The sequence below is a fragment of the Rhinolophus hipposideros genome, assembly GCF_964194185.1.
Source record: "Rhinolophus hipposideros genome assembly, chromosome: 8".
Classification (NCBI taxonomy): domain Eukaryota; kingdom Metazoa; phylum Chordata; class Mammalia; order Chiroptera; family Rhinolophidae; genus Rhinolophus; species Rhinolophus hipposideros.
In genome coordinates this window covers 89,559,900-89,575,269 of record NC_138054.1, presented here as the reverse complement: position 1 = coordinate 89,575,269, position 15,370 = coordinate 89,559,900, and the positions used below count along the sequence as shown (strand labels likewise).

Below are 15,370 nucleotides of genomic sequence, written 5' to 3'. Positions count from 1 at the left end.
TTTTGAGAATGAGAACTCTGCCGAGGGAATGAAGGCAGCCGTCGGCCAGGGCACCGTCTGGACTTGCACGCTCTGTCCCGCTCATTAGCCTGGATGCCGCAGCTGCCGGTGCCGGAGGGTGTGCGCACGTGTGTGTGTGTGTGTGTGTGTGTATGTGTGTGTGTGCGTGCCTTGCTGTGTGTGGCTGATGGGTAGTGGTGGCAGCAGCAGGACCAACTCTGTCACCAGCTGTCACTAGCTCTGTTCCAGCCCTGCAGGGCAATACTAGGACACACCCTTCACACCCTCTGTGGCTTTGGCTGGGTCCTCTGACCTGGTGGAGACTCACCAAGCACTTGCTGAGCCATCCCATGCCCTGACACTCTTGTGGTAGCTCTGGGCCCTGCGAGGCCTGGGCATCTGCATTTGCCTCTCAGAACAGCAGGAAAGGAGGCTGGTCCCAGAGCCAGGCCTGTACTGCTTCTCTCATTTTGTACCTGAAGTGTGGTGCCCACTGGGGACACCCTCCTTGGCCCAGTGTTAATAGGAGTAGCACAGACCAAACCGGTATTTCTGTCACTCGTCTCCCGTGGGTGATGCAACCCCCTCCGGACCCCTGCTTCCTAGCTCCATGTCCAGGTGTTTCGGCCATAGTGTCAGCAGTTTTGCGTGGTTTTAGAACCGGGGTCGGCAAACTATGGCTCCTAGAGCAAATCTGGCCCACTGTTTTTGTAAATAAAGTTTTGTTGGAACATAGCCATGTCTATTCGTTTACATATTATCAGGAAAGCCTAGAATAGTTACTGTCTGACCCCTTACAGGACAAGTTTGCCAACCCCTGGCTTAGAAGGGACCTTAAACTTGATCTGTTCTAGCTCGACAGTCCAAGCATGTGGATTTTGGCCCAAAGACAGCGTCCATCTGTAGGACCAAGTGCAGTGACCAGGAAGACAGCTAACAATGATCTTTGTTCAGTGTATGGAGCACGGTCTAGAAAATAAAAGCAAAAACAAAAGTGAAAACGCCAGTTGTACCAGGTCCTCTCGGGAACACTGTCTGAGTTGAGTCTTAGGTAAATGTGGGACACCCATCTTCTAGAGGAACAAACAGAAGCTTGGAAAGCTAAGGGCTAGTCCTAGGGAGGGCCAGCATTTTGGTGCATGGGTTTCCCCCACACACACACACAGGATTGGAAGCCCCAGGAGCAGGGCTGGCGGACGAGAGCAGGATGGAGATGAGCCCAGAGGAAGTGCCCTGCCAGGCAGCAGGCCCCAAGAAGGGGCTAGTGGGACTCCTGGGTACTACATAGAAGGGCTGATCCATTCAAAAATAGAGAGAAGGAGGAGGGCAGCTGGATGGTGTCAGTGACCCTGCACAGCAGGGAGGTGGCTAGGTGTGGACAGCAGGAAGGTGACGAGAAGGAAGTGTTTGCTTTAACCATGGCCTTGACACAGGGTGGAGACCAGAAGGTGACAAGTGAGTCAGGAGAGGCCCTAGGGCTGCCATGGCAACTGACCACCTAGGAGGTGATTTAGATGGCAGGGTGGCCCCGAAATAGCAGAGTGGGTAGCCCATGTCCCCTGGCTAGGCCCTGGGGTGCCCTTGTGCAGAAGTCACCCTGTGATGCTGCAGACACCTTTACCTGCCCTCCCTCCACTCAAGGTCATGTGGTCCAGGTGCCAGAAGGGGCCCTCCCTCTCAGGTAGTTCCCAACATGGGGGCCCAGTAGGGTAGGAGCTTAGCACAAGGGCCATTTACGTGGACTCAGAGGCAGTGGCATCTCAGAACGGGAAGAGCTTGTGGAGCTGGTCTGGACAAACAGATGGCCCACCCCTGTGAGGTTACGCTCTTTTGTGATCCCCCGTTCCGAGGCTGGAGTGACCTTGCTGCCATGAGAGATCCCTCCCCACATCTGTCATATGCTTTCCTACTGCAGCCATCACAGCATTCCATCTTCAGCAGAGATGATGTGCAGGGAGGGCCCTTGGTCTAACTCAGGGGTTGGTCGACTATAGACCTGCCTGTTCGTGTCAGTAAAGTTTTATTGGAACTCAACCCTGCTCATTTATTTATGCACTGCCTGTGGCTGTTTTTTGAGCTACAAGGCAGAGCTGAGTAGGTGCACGGAGACTGGCCAGTCCACAGAGTCTAAAACATTTACTGTCTGGCCCTTTATGGAAAAAGCCTGCTGATGCCTGGTCTAGCTCAAGTAGGAGTTGTTGTGTCCAGGCCCAGGTTTGCTGGCCTGAGAGCTCCCTCCCTCTCTCCCTTTCTCGCCCCCACCCCCTCCCCGCTTCCCCTTGCTCCTCCTTGGACTTGTCCACTCCCCCATCTTCCCTGTTACGGTCCTTCTCCACGTACCCATTTCTCTCCAAGTATTTTCAGTTACTGTGTTGGGAGGATTTCTCCCCACCGCCTTCCTGTCCCACAGTCCTCCTGCCCAGCTCTCCACCCCTGCCCCGCCTCCTCCTCACTTTTCTTACCTGTTGCCATGGGTCCGGTGGGGGTTGGTGGGGTCTTCCATGCCTTGAGATTCTGGGAGAGAGTCCTTCTTGCTCTGACAGTAGAGCCCACAAAAGGGCAGTGGCAGCTTTGTTCCAAGAAGCAGTAAAATGAACTCTCTTAGGAAGTTCATTTTCTCCTCGTCCTCCCAGAGAGCTGACCTGTGTCCCCACTGGGTCTTGTACAGAGACGTCTCTGGGCACCAGCCAGAAGGAGGTGTCCAGACAGAGATGGGTATGAATGCTTCTGACTCTGAGAACCGCCTCGGCCCAGCCTTCCCCCAGCTCAGAAATATGCTCAAATGGAGGTGGGGGAGGCGAGAAAGAAGGGGATCAGGGAAGGCTGCAGCCGTGCTGGCCAGTTTCTGCCATTACCAGGACCACGTTTTCACACCGACACTCAGGCTCTCCCTGCCCTTGCATGGCCTGGCAAGCAGCCACCAAAGTCATGGGGTGCCCCCTCAGCATGGCCATGGGGGAGTCCTGGGTGCATTCATGGCTTTCAGGAGTCAATGGGACTGAAAGCTTGAATTTGGGGTTGTCCTGGGCGATCCAGGATGTGGGGTCATGATATCCCCAGAACTTTCCTGACCCAGAGCAGTCCCTTCTTGCAGAGGGACACTTCAGCTCTGTACCAGCTTTGCAAACATTTGACACAAGGGCCTAGCCTGTCTTTGAAGAAATGACTGCCTCAGAGAGTGAGGGAACCTCCATTCCACACCAGAAAAGGGAGGGCAAGAAGCATGACCTGCCCACTGAGATAAGGGGATCCGAGGCCAAGTGTTCCCCCATGAGAACATTTGTTCTGCCCAGAGCCAGCCTCCAGGAGGCCTAAAGATAGCCTCTCATGGGGTCTCTTCCTAGGAGAAGGAGGCAGCTGCAGGCCAGCTAGAAGTCCTGAGGGACACAGCCCCACTGCACATCCCACCCCCCTCCTGGCCCTGCTGGCCCCGGGGCTCCCCCCAGGGAGGACAGTGGTCGTAGGTTCCCAGATTTCCCTGTAGCCAGGCACTGCCCTCATCTCCCAGCTGGTGCTCTGTCTTCACTTCCATGTGGGAAAGCAATATGCCAATTACAGAGGGGGACCCTGCAGCCCCACCCCAGGCACCTTTGTATTCTCTTCGTCTCCTTAGAACAAGTGACCTGGTGATGCTTTTCCCAGCAGCCAGATACCAGTGGCCTCTCATCCAGACCCCCTGCAGACTCATTTAAGTTTATTTCACCAGTAGCCTGCCTTCCCCCTTGTCTGGTTGGTCCTAGGACCCCGTCCCCCACACCGGGCAGCCAGGAATCCCTTCTGTGGGCTGAGGAGTGAGGCTCAGGAAACCAAAATTGCCTGTTCTTTTCCCTTGTCCACGGTGGGCCCCGAGGACAGAAATGTCAGGGGTGGTGAAAATCCCGTCAGCCCCATATTTCAGCCCCATCCTCCTTGGATATAACCTTCTTGGCACTGCTCATGTAGGCCATGGTACAGGTGCAATGAGACCTCTCCAACCCCACGGCCTCGTCCTCCCTTAAAGGAGCCAAGAGATGGTGAAGCCAGAGTAGGAATGAGGTATCTTGGAGTCGGACTTTCTCCCTAGATGGGCTGCTGGAACTCGAGGAGCCAAACGTTGGCTTCTGGTTAAAGGAACACATGGTGGTCGTCCAACTGTTGGTCCAGAACTACCGGGGGGTGGGGGTGAGAGTCTCTGTGCCCACCTGACTCGAGCCCAGCCCAGGGGCCTTGAGAAGAACGTCAATGGCTGTGCCAGTCCAGGCAGGTGTGGGACATGAGACGTGCTGGGGAGCTTGCTGCCGTCCATCTCAGGAACCACAGAGCCAGGAGCCCCTGAGGCCTTCCAACCAAGCGCACTTGCAGACCTCAAGTTCAGTTTGCTGTCTACCCCGGGGTTCCCTTCACTGGCGTGAACCAGAGGTGGCCTATCTGGAACAGAGGAGAGGGGGAGCTGGAGTGGGCATCTCGAACAGCTTCTGCTGCCTGTCGGGGCATCCCTTTCTTTCCAAACAGCAGGCATGGGAAGTAAGCCCCCTCTTGCCTTGACCACGAAAGGTGCCCACTGCATGGGCTGATTTCAAGATCTGTGCCAACTTGGCCTTCTGCCCTGAGGAACCGCGATTAGGTATTTGGTACACCCAACAGAGTGAAGCAAAACGCCAGCCCCCAAGCCCACCTCTCCACGTGGAGTGCCGGGTGGGCGGTCTGTTTCCTTTGTGACAACATAGTCACTAGGACAGAGCCGGGTTTCCTTCTGTGCCAAGGCTCCGGCCTGCCCTGTGTCAGGTGCGATGGGAGCCCAGAAGCCAGGCTGCTGGGTCGTGTCTGTGGTCAGCCTGTTTCTGCGCACCCTGTACTCCTAGCTAACTTTCTCCCCTTCTCCCTGCACCCCTGCTCACCCAGCTTCCTGTTTTTTTTTCCATCCATTAGGCAGTACTGACCACTCCACCAATTGCAGAGGTCGCCTAGCTGCCTTCCTTCAGAGTTCTGTCTGGGCCTGAGTGGCAAACTGGAGAAGCGGCCCTGCAATTGATGAGTTTGCCTTGGGAGTTGGTGCCAAGGTGAAACGGAAGGCGAACATGGGTCAGAAGGTCACCGGAGGGATCAAAACTGTAGACATGAGGGACCCCACGTACCGGCCCTTGAAGCAGGAGCTCCAGGGTCTGGACTACTGCAAGCCCACCCGCCTGGACCTGCTGCTGGACATGCCCCCTGTGTCCTATGACGTCCAGCTGCTCCACTCGTGGAACAACAATGACCGCTCGCTCAACGTCTTCGTGAAGGAGGACGACAAGCTGATCTTTCACCGGCATCCGGTGGCCCAGAGCACGGACGCCATCAGGGGCAAAATTGGATACACACGGGGGCTGCACGTGTGGCAGATCACGTGGGCCATGAGACAGCGGGGCACGCATGCCGTGGTGGGGGTGGCGACAGCCGACGCCCCCCTGCATTCCGTCGGGTACACGACCCTCGTGGGGAATAACCATGAGTCCTGGGGCTGGGACTTGGGGCGTAACCGGCTCTACCACGATGGCAAAAACCAACCGAGCAAAACATACCCGGCCTTTCTGGAGCCGGACGAGACGTTCATTGTCCCCGACTCCTTCCTGGTGGCCTTGGACATGGACGATGGGACCCTGAGCTTCATTGTGGATGGACAGTACATGGGAGTGGCTTTTCGGGGACTCAAGGGCAAAAAGCTGTATCCTGTCGTGAGTGCTGTCTGGGGCCACTGTGAGATCCGCATGCGCTACTTGAACGGACTCGACCGTAAGTGTCCTCTGTGCTGTACGACGTGGCACTGTCCCCAGACTCCCTGTGTCCCTGGGGTCCTGGCTGGGCCTGGCCAGAGGCTTACCCAGCCATTGGAATTAAAATGTCTTTGAGTGGACACCCCAGTGTATTCAGATCCTCAGAGGCAATGCTTGCTTGCCTCTGGCTAAGTGAAGAATTCTAGCTGGAGTCTGCCAGGTTACCTGGCAGTACCTCTTGGGTGAATGAACGAGTGGATGGATGGATAGATGGGTGGGTGGTTTGGGGGGTGGGGGGTGAGTGAATGAATGAATGAATGAATGAATGAATTGATGGATGGCCTTTGATAGATGGGGTTTGTTTCTGGTTGACCTGCCTTTACTTTTCATCTGTAGTTGCCCAAAGTCTAGCATGGTAGCCAGCGTATTATTGAGCTGGGGTTTGCAGCCTTGTGGGTACTGGGTCCTCTCACATAATTGAAAGTCAATGGCCTCTGTCACTCATTAGATCAGTTTAGGGTTTTTCTCTCCTGGTGCTGGAGGCTTCTGAATGGGCTCCTTTGGGGCAGTTTCCCAAGAGTGGCTTGATCAGTCGTGATGTCAGGAGACCTTTGGAGAGGAGAACGTGGGTTATAAACAGGCTGAGTCAGCAGCAGTTTCCACCCGTCCCTTTGTGAAAACGAGTGGCCTTTCTCAGACCATATGTGAAAATAACCTATGTGATGGCACTGTCCTGGTTTGGGAGGTGGAGGGCTTTGTGGCTTCCTGGCTGCAAGCCCATGGTGGCAGGAGGTCCTGGGCGTCTGGGACTGGCCATTCCATGCTTGACCCTCACTCTTTTCTGGGTCCTTTCTACCATCTGCACATTCCACCGTGAGAAAGTGGTGGGCCAGAAAGCTTTGTCCACCCATACGCTAACCATCTTTGTGGGGCAGGTTTGACCTGGTACCCCAAGATCTATACCCCTGCCCCTGAAGGTCAGACGTGGGGGTGAGGCCCCTGCCAGGGGTCAGGAGCACAGATGCTTACTCGGACCTTGCAGTCTCCAAACCTTCAGGTTCGAGGGGAGCGGGGAATGCGCTTGGGAGTGGGTTGTTGAGACTTGCTCTCTGAGTGGACCCTGGGTGGAGGCTGGAAATACCCGTGGCCTGTGCCCACCTCAGACATTCTTGGTCAGTGATGAAGACTCCCCTCTCTCCCCACCAGAATCATATGCCAGACATTGCTTCTCGCCTTCCCCAGTCCTGGTCAGACAAGACTGGGCCCTGCTCTGCACGGCATTGACTTTGGAAGATCCAGATGGGAAAACCCATGAGGGTGGCACAGTGTCCTCAGCCCACTGCACAGGGGGAGAGTAGGCTGAGGTGCCATATGTTAGGGCCTCCACCCTCAGCCTGCTTCCTGACATCTCGGTTCTATGCTAAGAGCATCTCATGTCCTGGAAGGGTCGTTCTGGCTGCTGTACAGAAATGGACAGTAGGAGAAGAGGGACCCCCAGGGAGGAGCTATGCCAGCTGTCTAGGGCAGAGGTGATGCGGGCTAGGGCCAGGGTGGGGAAGTGAAATTTGAAATGCTCACTCAACACACCAGATGGCTCTGGAAGTCTGGAGACAGGGTCTGGGACAGTGGTCAGTGGGGGACTCCCCCTCGGCTGGATGGTGTTTAGAGCCATGACCCCTGGGTGAGATCACCTATGGAGTGAGGGGTCAGCGGACTGAGGCCAAGTCCTGGGTCGTATTAGTGTTTAGAGGTTGGGTGCAGAGTGGCCATGGAGCTGGAGGGGAGAGTGGTGTCCTGGACACCAAGCAAAGACAGGACTTCAACAAGGACAAAGCGATGCCAGGTGGAGTACATTGATGGCTGAGAATCGTCCATCAGCGTTGGCAATGAGGTGATCACTGGTGACCTTGACCACAGTCATCTGGGTGGGTGGGGTCAAAAGTCTGACGAGTAGCTGCTTTAGAGAGAAGCAGGAAGGGTGGTGTGTTAGTTTCCTGGGGCTGCTGGAACAAATAACCACCAGCTGGGCGGCTCGAAACAACAGAAATGTATTCTCCCACAGTGCTGGAGGCCGGAAGTCCAAAGTCAAGGTGTCGGCAGGGTCGTTTCCTTCTGAGGCCTCCAAGGAGAGCCCGTCCCAGGCTTCCTCCTGGCTTCTGCTGGTTGCCAGCCATCCTTGGCTTGTATATGCACCCCTTTCTCTGCCTCCATCATCACATGGCTTTCTGTGTCTCTCCTCTTCTTATAAGGACACCAGCTTTTTGAATTCAGGGCCACCTTACTCCAGTGTGACCTCATCTTAACTAATTACATCTGCAAAGACCCTATTTCCAATAGGGCCACATTCTGAGGTTCCAGGTGGTCCTGAATTTGGGAGGGGGACACTGTCTCTCCACTTCGGATGTGGAGACAGCAAATAAAGAGCATTCCCACAAGATCTTCCCCTCCTCACGGCACTGTTTGGGGGGAGGATGAAACAGCCCAGTGCTCAGCTGGTGGGGTCCCCTACAGGTGAGTTCAAAGGGGGCCTACGTCCTCTGCCCACGAGGGTTTGCTTTAGCTTCCAAGTCATCTGAGGAAGGAGGAATGTCACAGGGAGACCTGGTCTGGGGTCCACCCAGGAAGCAGGGCGTGACAGGCAGAAGCACTGGCCAGGCCTGGCTAGGTACATCTCCTTGGTGTCAGGCCTGAACTGGGCTTTGCTTTCTCAGTCTTGGAGGTGGTTCTGATCCATGACTGTTCCCTGAGACATCTGGGGAGTCATCTGCACCTTCCTTCCCCACCCCAGCCTCCACTCCCTGACCTCAGCAGAGAGCAGCTGTTTACAGAGCGGGTCAGCTAAAGTCCCCCGGTCTGTGCGCCTTCCCTGGGTGCTGCAGTGGGCATTTGATTCTTCCAGCCCGCCTTCCCCTGCGCACCAGGCGGACCCTCCTCCACAGAGTTCCTGCCCTGTGCTGGGGCCAAAGGTGGCAGGTTGTCAGTGTGTCCCTGTGTGACCTCCCCCACCGTCCAGCCAGCTATGACCACAGACCACTTGTTCTGAGTCCTCCTCGAGGCTGCAGACGTCTGGGGCTGAGGCTTCAACAAGAGGGGTTGCTGTGTCTCCTTGCTCTTTCCTGGGTGAAGGGATGGAGGTGGCCATTGCAGTGGGGACACAGGGCCCAGGCCTGCCTGCCACCATCCCTGGAGACACAGAAGGAGAAGGCCTATTTGCAAGCAGGAAATGGGCCATTACCCAGGGGAGAGTCCCTGACCCGTGGGTTCCCTCAGTGCCCATTGGCAGCAGGCATCTCGACTAAGGGAGCATTTCCCCTGCAGCTTGGAATGTTCAAATTCTCTCTTTCACGGCTCTGAGACAAGTCTGGCACAGTTTGTCATGATTGTGGTTCGGGAAAAGCTTAGCTCTTTTCATCGGGAGCCTTTCAGCTTGGTGCCCTCCTCCTGGTGTCTTCCTGTGTGCCTCACCCCATGGCCCCTTCCTGCACCTCTCTTCCAGCTGGGCTCTGGGGGAAAGAGGCTGTGTGTGTGTGTGTGGGGGGGTTGTTCTAGACTCCATGCCCCCAAAAGGCTAGTTATATGGTGACAGCAGGCTCTCAGAGTTGGGGGCCACGGCACCAAGGGTGCCCATGTTACCCAGCCAGGTGTCAGGCATCCTTCCCCGGTTGGCAAAGACAAGGGACTACTGTTTTGTTTTGCTTCCTTTTTGTAAGAACTGCTTAATGTAAAGGGAAATGCACGTGCTCCGGCCGGGAGGGCTGTCCCACCATGCCTTGCTAGAATCCATTCAATGGAGCATGTTCACTGCCAGCTGCTGGCAGGAGTGAGCCCGAGGCCAGTCACAGGAGCAGTGAAGGTGAGGGTGGGGCCATCACTGAATCCAGGGCGTGAGACATGGGTCCTTGACCTCACAGACCCGAAGTTGATTCATTTAGCCCATGAACTAGACACAGGCTCTGGACCTGAGTTGTGTTGCAAGTTCTCAGAGAACCTCGAGAGCCACGGGCTGGGATACTGGGGCTGTGCATGTTCAAATAGGCCACCAGGTAACCGTTTCTCCTCGAAACGCTGAAGTTGGCACATGGGCTCGACCAGTTCCTCAGCTTCTGCTCCCATAAATAGCGCCTGATTCACTTCCTGATTTCTGTTCTGCACACTGGGCGCCACCCCCTCTCTCATTCATATAAACTATGTAAATGAGCGAGCGCCTCAGCTTCCCAGCGATGGCAGAGCCAGCAGCCAGGGGTCACCGGATAAACTGTGCCTCCTCTGGGCACTTCCTCAGCGGAATTTCAGTGGACACCCAGCCTTGTGGATGGAGCTGGATACAGAGCCTGCAGCCCTCAGTCCAAAGTATTGATGTGGGGGAGACCTTCAGGGTCCTGTTAGCGACCCACCAAAACCCATGGGCCAAACGTTTTCCATGGCACAGTGCCACGTCCATTTCTGTGGCTGGCGCGTTCTAGGTCCGGCCAGCCTTTGGAAAGCAATCAGAGCATGGCCTGTCCGTCATCATTTGGCTCCTGCAGGATCAGCAGGGGGAATGACCTTTTTCTGTACTTGAGGCCCCTGAGAATAGAGCCATACATGGGACGCCTGGTGACCGGTCATCTTTTCGGCTCCTAACACCCCACTGCAGCCGTCAGCCGCCAGTCCTGTCAGCCATCTTGGAAGATCTCACATATCCAAGGGACACTCCCTTCTGGTTGCATGAACCCTCGCAAATGGGTTATTCAGTGTGGTCCAAAGCTGTCCAGGCAGAGGAAGCTCCCCCAACCACAGATGCTTTCAGCAGGGCTGGAAGAGGTGGCTGTAGGTCCCTGCCCCTTTGGGTAAACTGCAAAGGGCTACTGGGAGCTTCTTCACGTTGACGGAGAAAGAGCCAGACCCTAGAATTTGATGAGCCTGGGTGTATACCCACCTTCTAGCCCTTGGCTCTCAGACCTTGGACCCTGACTCTCACCTCCACCCAAGCCCGTTTCCCCATCTGTAGGTTGGGGGCCTCAGTCCCCACTAGGCACACGACAGGTGCTCCACAAGCCACAGCTGCTACGGGGGCTGTGATATTAAGTACATGAAACAAGGGAGCCGGACCCCGGCTTCTGCAGGCCTCTGCTGCTTAAAAACCTTTCTTCGTGAGGATATTTGTGAGTTGAACTGAAACCCATTCGGCCAAGAGGGCATGATGGAAACTCCCCCTCAGCCCTCACTCCACAGTCTGGCAGGGCTCTCGAGCCACATTCAGTAGCTCTCGGTGCTTTTTCAAGTGTCTTCAGCCACCAGGGGAAGCCCCTCTGCTTCCCAGTGGGGGTGAGACACACCCTTGAAGGAGGAGGGGTTGGGAGAAGATGGAAGGGAGCCCCGAGTGGAGGAGAGGAAGTACCACTGAATTCTCCCAACTTGATCCCACAGAAGGGCCGCTCCTCAGCAGAGAGTTTTCTGGCCTTCAGGATCTCAGCTGGATGGGACTTTGGGGAGCATCTGGTCCAACACCTCATCTTACAGATGAGGAAACTGAGGCCCGGGCAGAGGAGTGATCTGTGTAGGGTGGAAGTGAGAAGCCAGATCTGGGACCATCCGGGCAGCATGCTTTATGACGAGGGAGACCCAAAGCTCTGCAAGCAGATGGGGTGTGCAGACGGGGAGAAACCCGGCCCTACTCATCGGCAGCCTGTGGAACCTTTGACCTTTAAGGACAGAAGATCAGTTCGTTCATGCTCCTGCCTCCAGGAAAGGCCCCGTTTCAAAGCTTTCTGTGAAAAACATTTACCGCTTCAATTCCTTCTCCTATCATGGCCCACGGGAGATAAAGAGCAGTTGTTGGCCTTTTAAAGCCTGGAATTTAGTAAATGCATTGTCAAACCTAAGATTTACTTTTTTTTTAAATCACAGGTGTGTTGAGATATAATCCATATGCCCTACCATTCACCCCTTTAAAGGGTCTGACTCAGTACCATGTAGCCACACTTGTGCAACCACCACCACAATTGATTCAAAATAAGCCCATGTTCACTTACAGTCACTCCCCATTTTCCCCCCACAACCCCAACCATAGGATTTGGTCTTCAATAATTGAGTTTTTTAATGTTATTTTCAATATTTTTGAGACACGGTGGTGAGTATTAAAGAACTTTAATCCAGTTTTTATTGGTGGAATAGGGTCTCAAGGGGAATGCTGGGGTTTTTCTCCATGTTTTGGTCTGACCTTGGTTTTGCTCACAAAAGAGCCCCAGAATGGAGGGGAAACCATGGGTGCAGACACAGATCTGTTCATGTCAGCTGTCCAGAGCACTGTGGGGTGACGCCAGGTAGCTCCAGGTGTGCTCACCTGGACCTGGTTTTAGGGAAGAGAGCGAGGAAAAGTCCACTCTGGGAGGCCGGGTGAGCAGGGCCTGGGACCTTGGAGGAAATGATTTTCAGACTGCTTCTGGAGCTGTGAGTTTATCTGAGCTTCCAGCTGCACAGAGCTTCCCTTGCAGGAAGACAGGGCCCGAGCCATCCGGGGACACACAGACACAGGTGCCCTTGCAAGCTGCAGCTAGAAGCCCCTCTCGAATCCAGGTGTTGAGTCAGCTCTGCCATGAGCTGGGCCCCAACTGCCTGGGTTCGAATCCCAGCCTATGAGCCTGACATGTTAGGTCCTCTCTGCACCTCAGTGCCTTCAGCTGTAAAATAAAGATGAGAACAGTACCTGCAGGCAGTCTGGTTAACACAAAATGATTCCCTTCCTGAAAGTTTGTGTGGGGTCTGTTTCGGGGTGCACGCTGAGGAGAGCTGGCTCCTGTGTGCCCCAGATGAACACGAGCTGTTGCTTGTCCGGTGGGTAAGAGCAGGGACAGCCTGAGGTGGAATTCTAGCTTCCTCTCCTCCCAGCAGTGCGACCCTAGGCGTTATTTGGACCGTCTATCCCTCAGTTTCCTCCCCTGTAAAATGGGATGCTGGTCATGGTATCTTCTTGTGATGATGAAATCCTAATAAGCCATTGTGAGTGTTAAATGAATTAGTGTTTGCAGAGGGCTCACAAAGGTGCCTGGCCCAAAGTAGCTTTGCTGTGTTAGCTAGTCATAATTAATTTAAAATGTAAAATTACTCATTTATTGTCTGCATAGTAAAACTAACATTAATGATACTATTGCTGCTGTTGTTAGTGCTGTTTGGTGTAGAACTATCCAGAGCGGTGCTCACCTGACGTTCTCTGTCTCCTTGGTGTCCCCAGCCGAGCCCCTGCCACTCATGGATCTGTGCCGCCGGTCCGTGCGCCTGGCCCTGGGGAAGGAGCGTCTGGGTGAGATCCACGCATTGCCGCTGCCTGCCTCCCTCAAGGCGTACCTCCTCTACCAGTGACACTCTGCCCAGGACCGCCAGCACGACAGCCACCTGGTGCCAGCTCACCGAGCCACCGCCACACCCTGTGCCTTGGTCGGACGTCCGGGGCCACCAGAGGAAGGCCCTGCCCTCCTCTTTGTCCTTCCTGGCTGTTCCCCTTCCTGACATTGGTGGAAGTTCCCCGCATGGCACATCACAGCCCCTCTCTGGACAAAGGCACAGAATAAACTCCTAAGAAGTCCGGCACTGAGCTCTGAGCAGCTCTGTTCTCGGGGTGGCATGGGTACCCTGCCGGGAGGGGCCTTGGCACCGAGAGCAGATCCCAGGGGTGCTAAGAGGTGCTTAGATGAGAGGCCGTGCCTCGGAGACGCAGCTCAGGATGTCAGAAACACACCATGGGCACCGAGGCAGACACCGGGACTGGGCCGTCCGCAGGCACACAAGCACCCAGCATCTGTCCTGGCTGCCAGTGCCCCCGTCCCCTGTATTTATTCTTTTAACAATAACAAAAGCCATTTATTTATTCCATTTAGAAAGGGACCTTGTTTGGGTCACCTCTCTGGAGTGTTCTGTTGCTTTTATTCCACCTGCCACTCCCCGGCATGTGTGTGCCTCACCTGTCGTCCTCGCTGGGTCGTGTCTGTGTCCGTCCGCACCTGGGCACAGGTATCTTTGTTTGACTACAGTTTCCAGGGGGCTCTGTTCTGCAGTTCTGAGTGGGCCCCTCAGGGCACATTAGCCTCACATGCAGTCTGAGGGTCCCAGGGGGTCACGGCATGGCTGTGAAAGCTCCCATGTCTCCACATAGTTACACTTGGCCTCGTACATCTTTGCACGTGCTTTTATTTCTTTAGTCTTCCATGGGTTTTTAGGTGTGGGTTTGGTTTTGCTTTTGCCTTCCTAGCTGATTATTTCCCACGTGCACCCACAGATGCTCTGAGGACCACTGAACGAAGAAGGGAGGATGAGTGGGTCTCCGTCCCCTGAGACAACAAGGGCAGGGCAGGGTGGGGAAGACCAGAGTGGAGTCAGGCCGCCTAGTGCTGAGTTCATCGCAACCCCCTAGAGCCAGAGGGGCAGGGTGGGGTGGGGCGGGGCAGCCAGCGGGAGAGGGACCTCCCTCCAGGCCACAGCTCCCCCATGTAGCAGACCCCTGCACCCTACCACCACATTTGCCATTTCTTTATCTTGAAGTCCGCTTTCTTAGAGTCTGATTGCAGTTCATTTCTGTACAGGTACAATAGATGACTTTATTTGTTTAAAATGTTTAATATATATGCATATATATTTGTCCGTAAGAATTATGTTTTAAACAGCTGCTGTAGGGTACCTTTAAAAAAAAAAAGTCTTCCAATGGAATATATTTTTTAAAGCACAAAATTGGTGCCAAGACTGGGTGAGGAATGTAACCTACCACCTTATTATTGTGAGGTGTTTTTTTTGTTGTTTTTTTTCAGGCGGGGGAACCTTACCTGTAAGACTTTGAAAGATTTTCCTCCCTCCTCTTTCTGGGTGGGTCATATTCTGATGAATGTTGCACATGAGATGAGAGAGTTTCAAGTACGCAGCCTTACCGCCTTGACCCAGCGCCTTCCGCAGACGCTGGATGAATCGCCCGGCTCTGTCATCTCTCTGCACCTCCCGCCCCCCGGTTCCCCGGGGCCTCAACCCTGCCCTTCTCTCAGCCCAGAGCCCTGTGGCCTGTACAGTTTTGAAACTCCCATTCTATTTTATGATGGTCGCTAATAGTCAATAACCTAATAAAGGAAAGTTTATTAAAATACAAAGCCACTTTTGAGTCCCTCTTTGTGCCTTGGGGGAAGGGAAAGAAGCGTCGCCCCCCCCTACCCGCAGCCAGCTCCACTGCCCACGGTTTTCACCAGATAATGAGGTGATCCCCCCTGGCCCCTTGGCAGAGAGTGGGATGCCAGTCAGAGCCCCAGGTGAGGCGAGGATCCTGGAGGTGTGATCCTAGAACTCCCCACCCCTTTTCAGAAGTCCTCTGAGCCTGCAGCCCCGACTAAGGGACTCGATGACCTAATAGAAAGTATCCCACACATCAGTGTGCTCTAAAGCTTGAGTTCACAGTGGGCTTTTTGGAGCAGGCTGTGAGCCCTTGTGGTGTCTTGGAGTCCAGGCTCTGGGCATTTGGCAGAAGGAGCTGGTTCTTCATTCAACCTTGTGTTCCCAGAGCTAAGGGCAGTGACCTGATGAGTCTTTGCCAGCTGCTGCAGGCAGGGTCCCCACCCCACCCCCCTGGAGAGAAGACAGGAAATTCTGGCTTATTTAGAGGACTGGTGAGTGATAAAGACAAC

The 15,370-nt window shown here is 54.7% G+C and overlaps 1 protein-coding gene across 1 annotated transcript in view; it reads left to right on the top strand.

The window, feature by feature from the left end:
* Window positions 1–14,845, top strand: part of SPSB1 (splA/ryanodine receptor domain and SOCS box containing 1) — a 64,892-nt gene extending 50,047 nt beyond the window's left edge. The window contains exons 2-3 of the mRNA XM_081055793.1: window positions 4,909–5,751; window positions 12,946–14,845. Coding sequence (XP_080911919.1) covers window positions 5,058–5,751; window positions 12,946–13,073 — 822 coding nt within the window. The 5' untranslated portion in view covers window positions 4,909–5,057 and the 3' untranslated portion in view covers window positions 13,074–14,845. The remainder of the gene's footprint in view (window positions 1–4,908; window positions 5,752–12,945) is intronic.
* The last annotated feature ends 525 nt before the right edge of the window (window positions 14,846–15,370 follow it).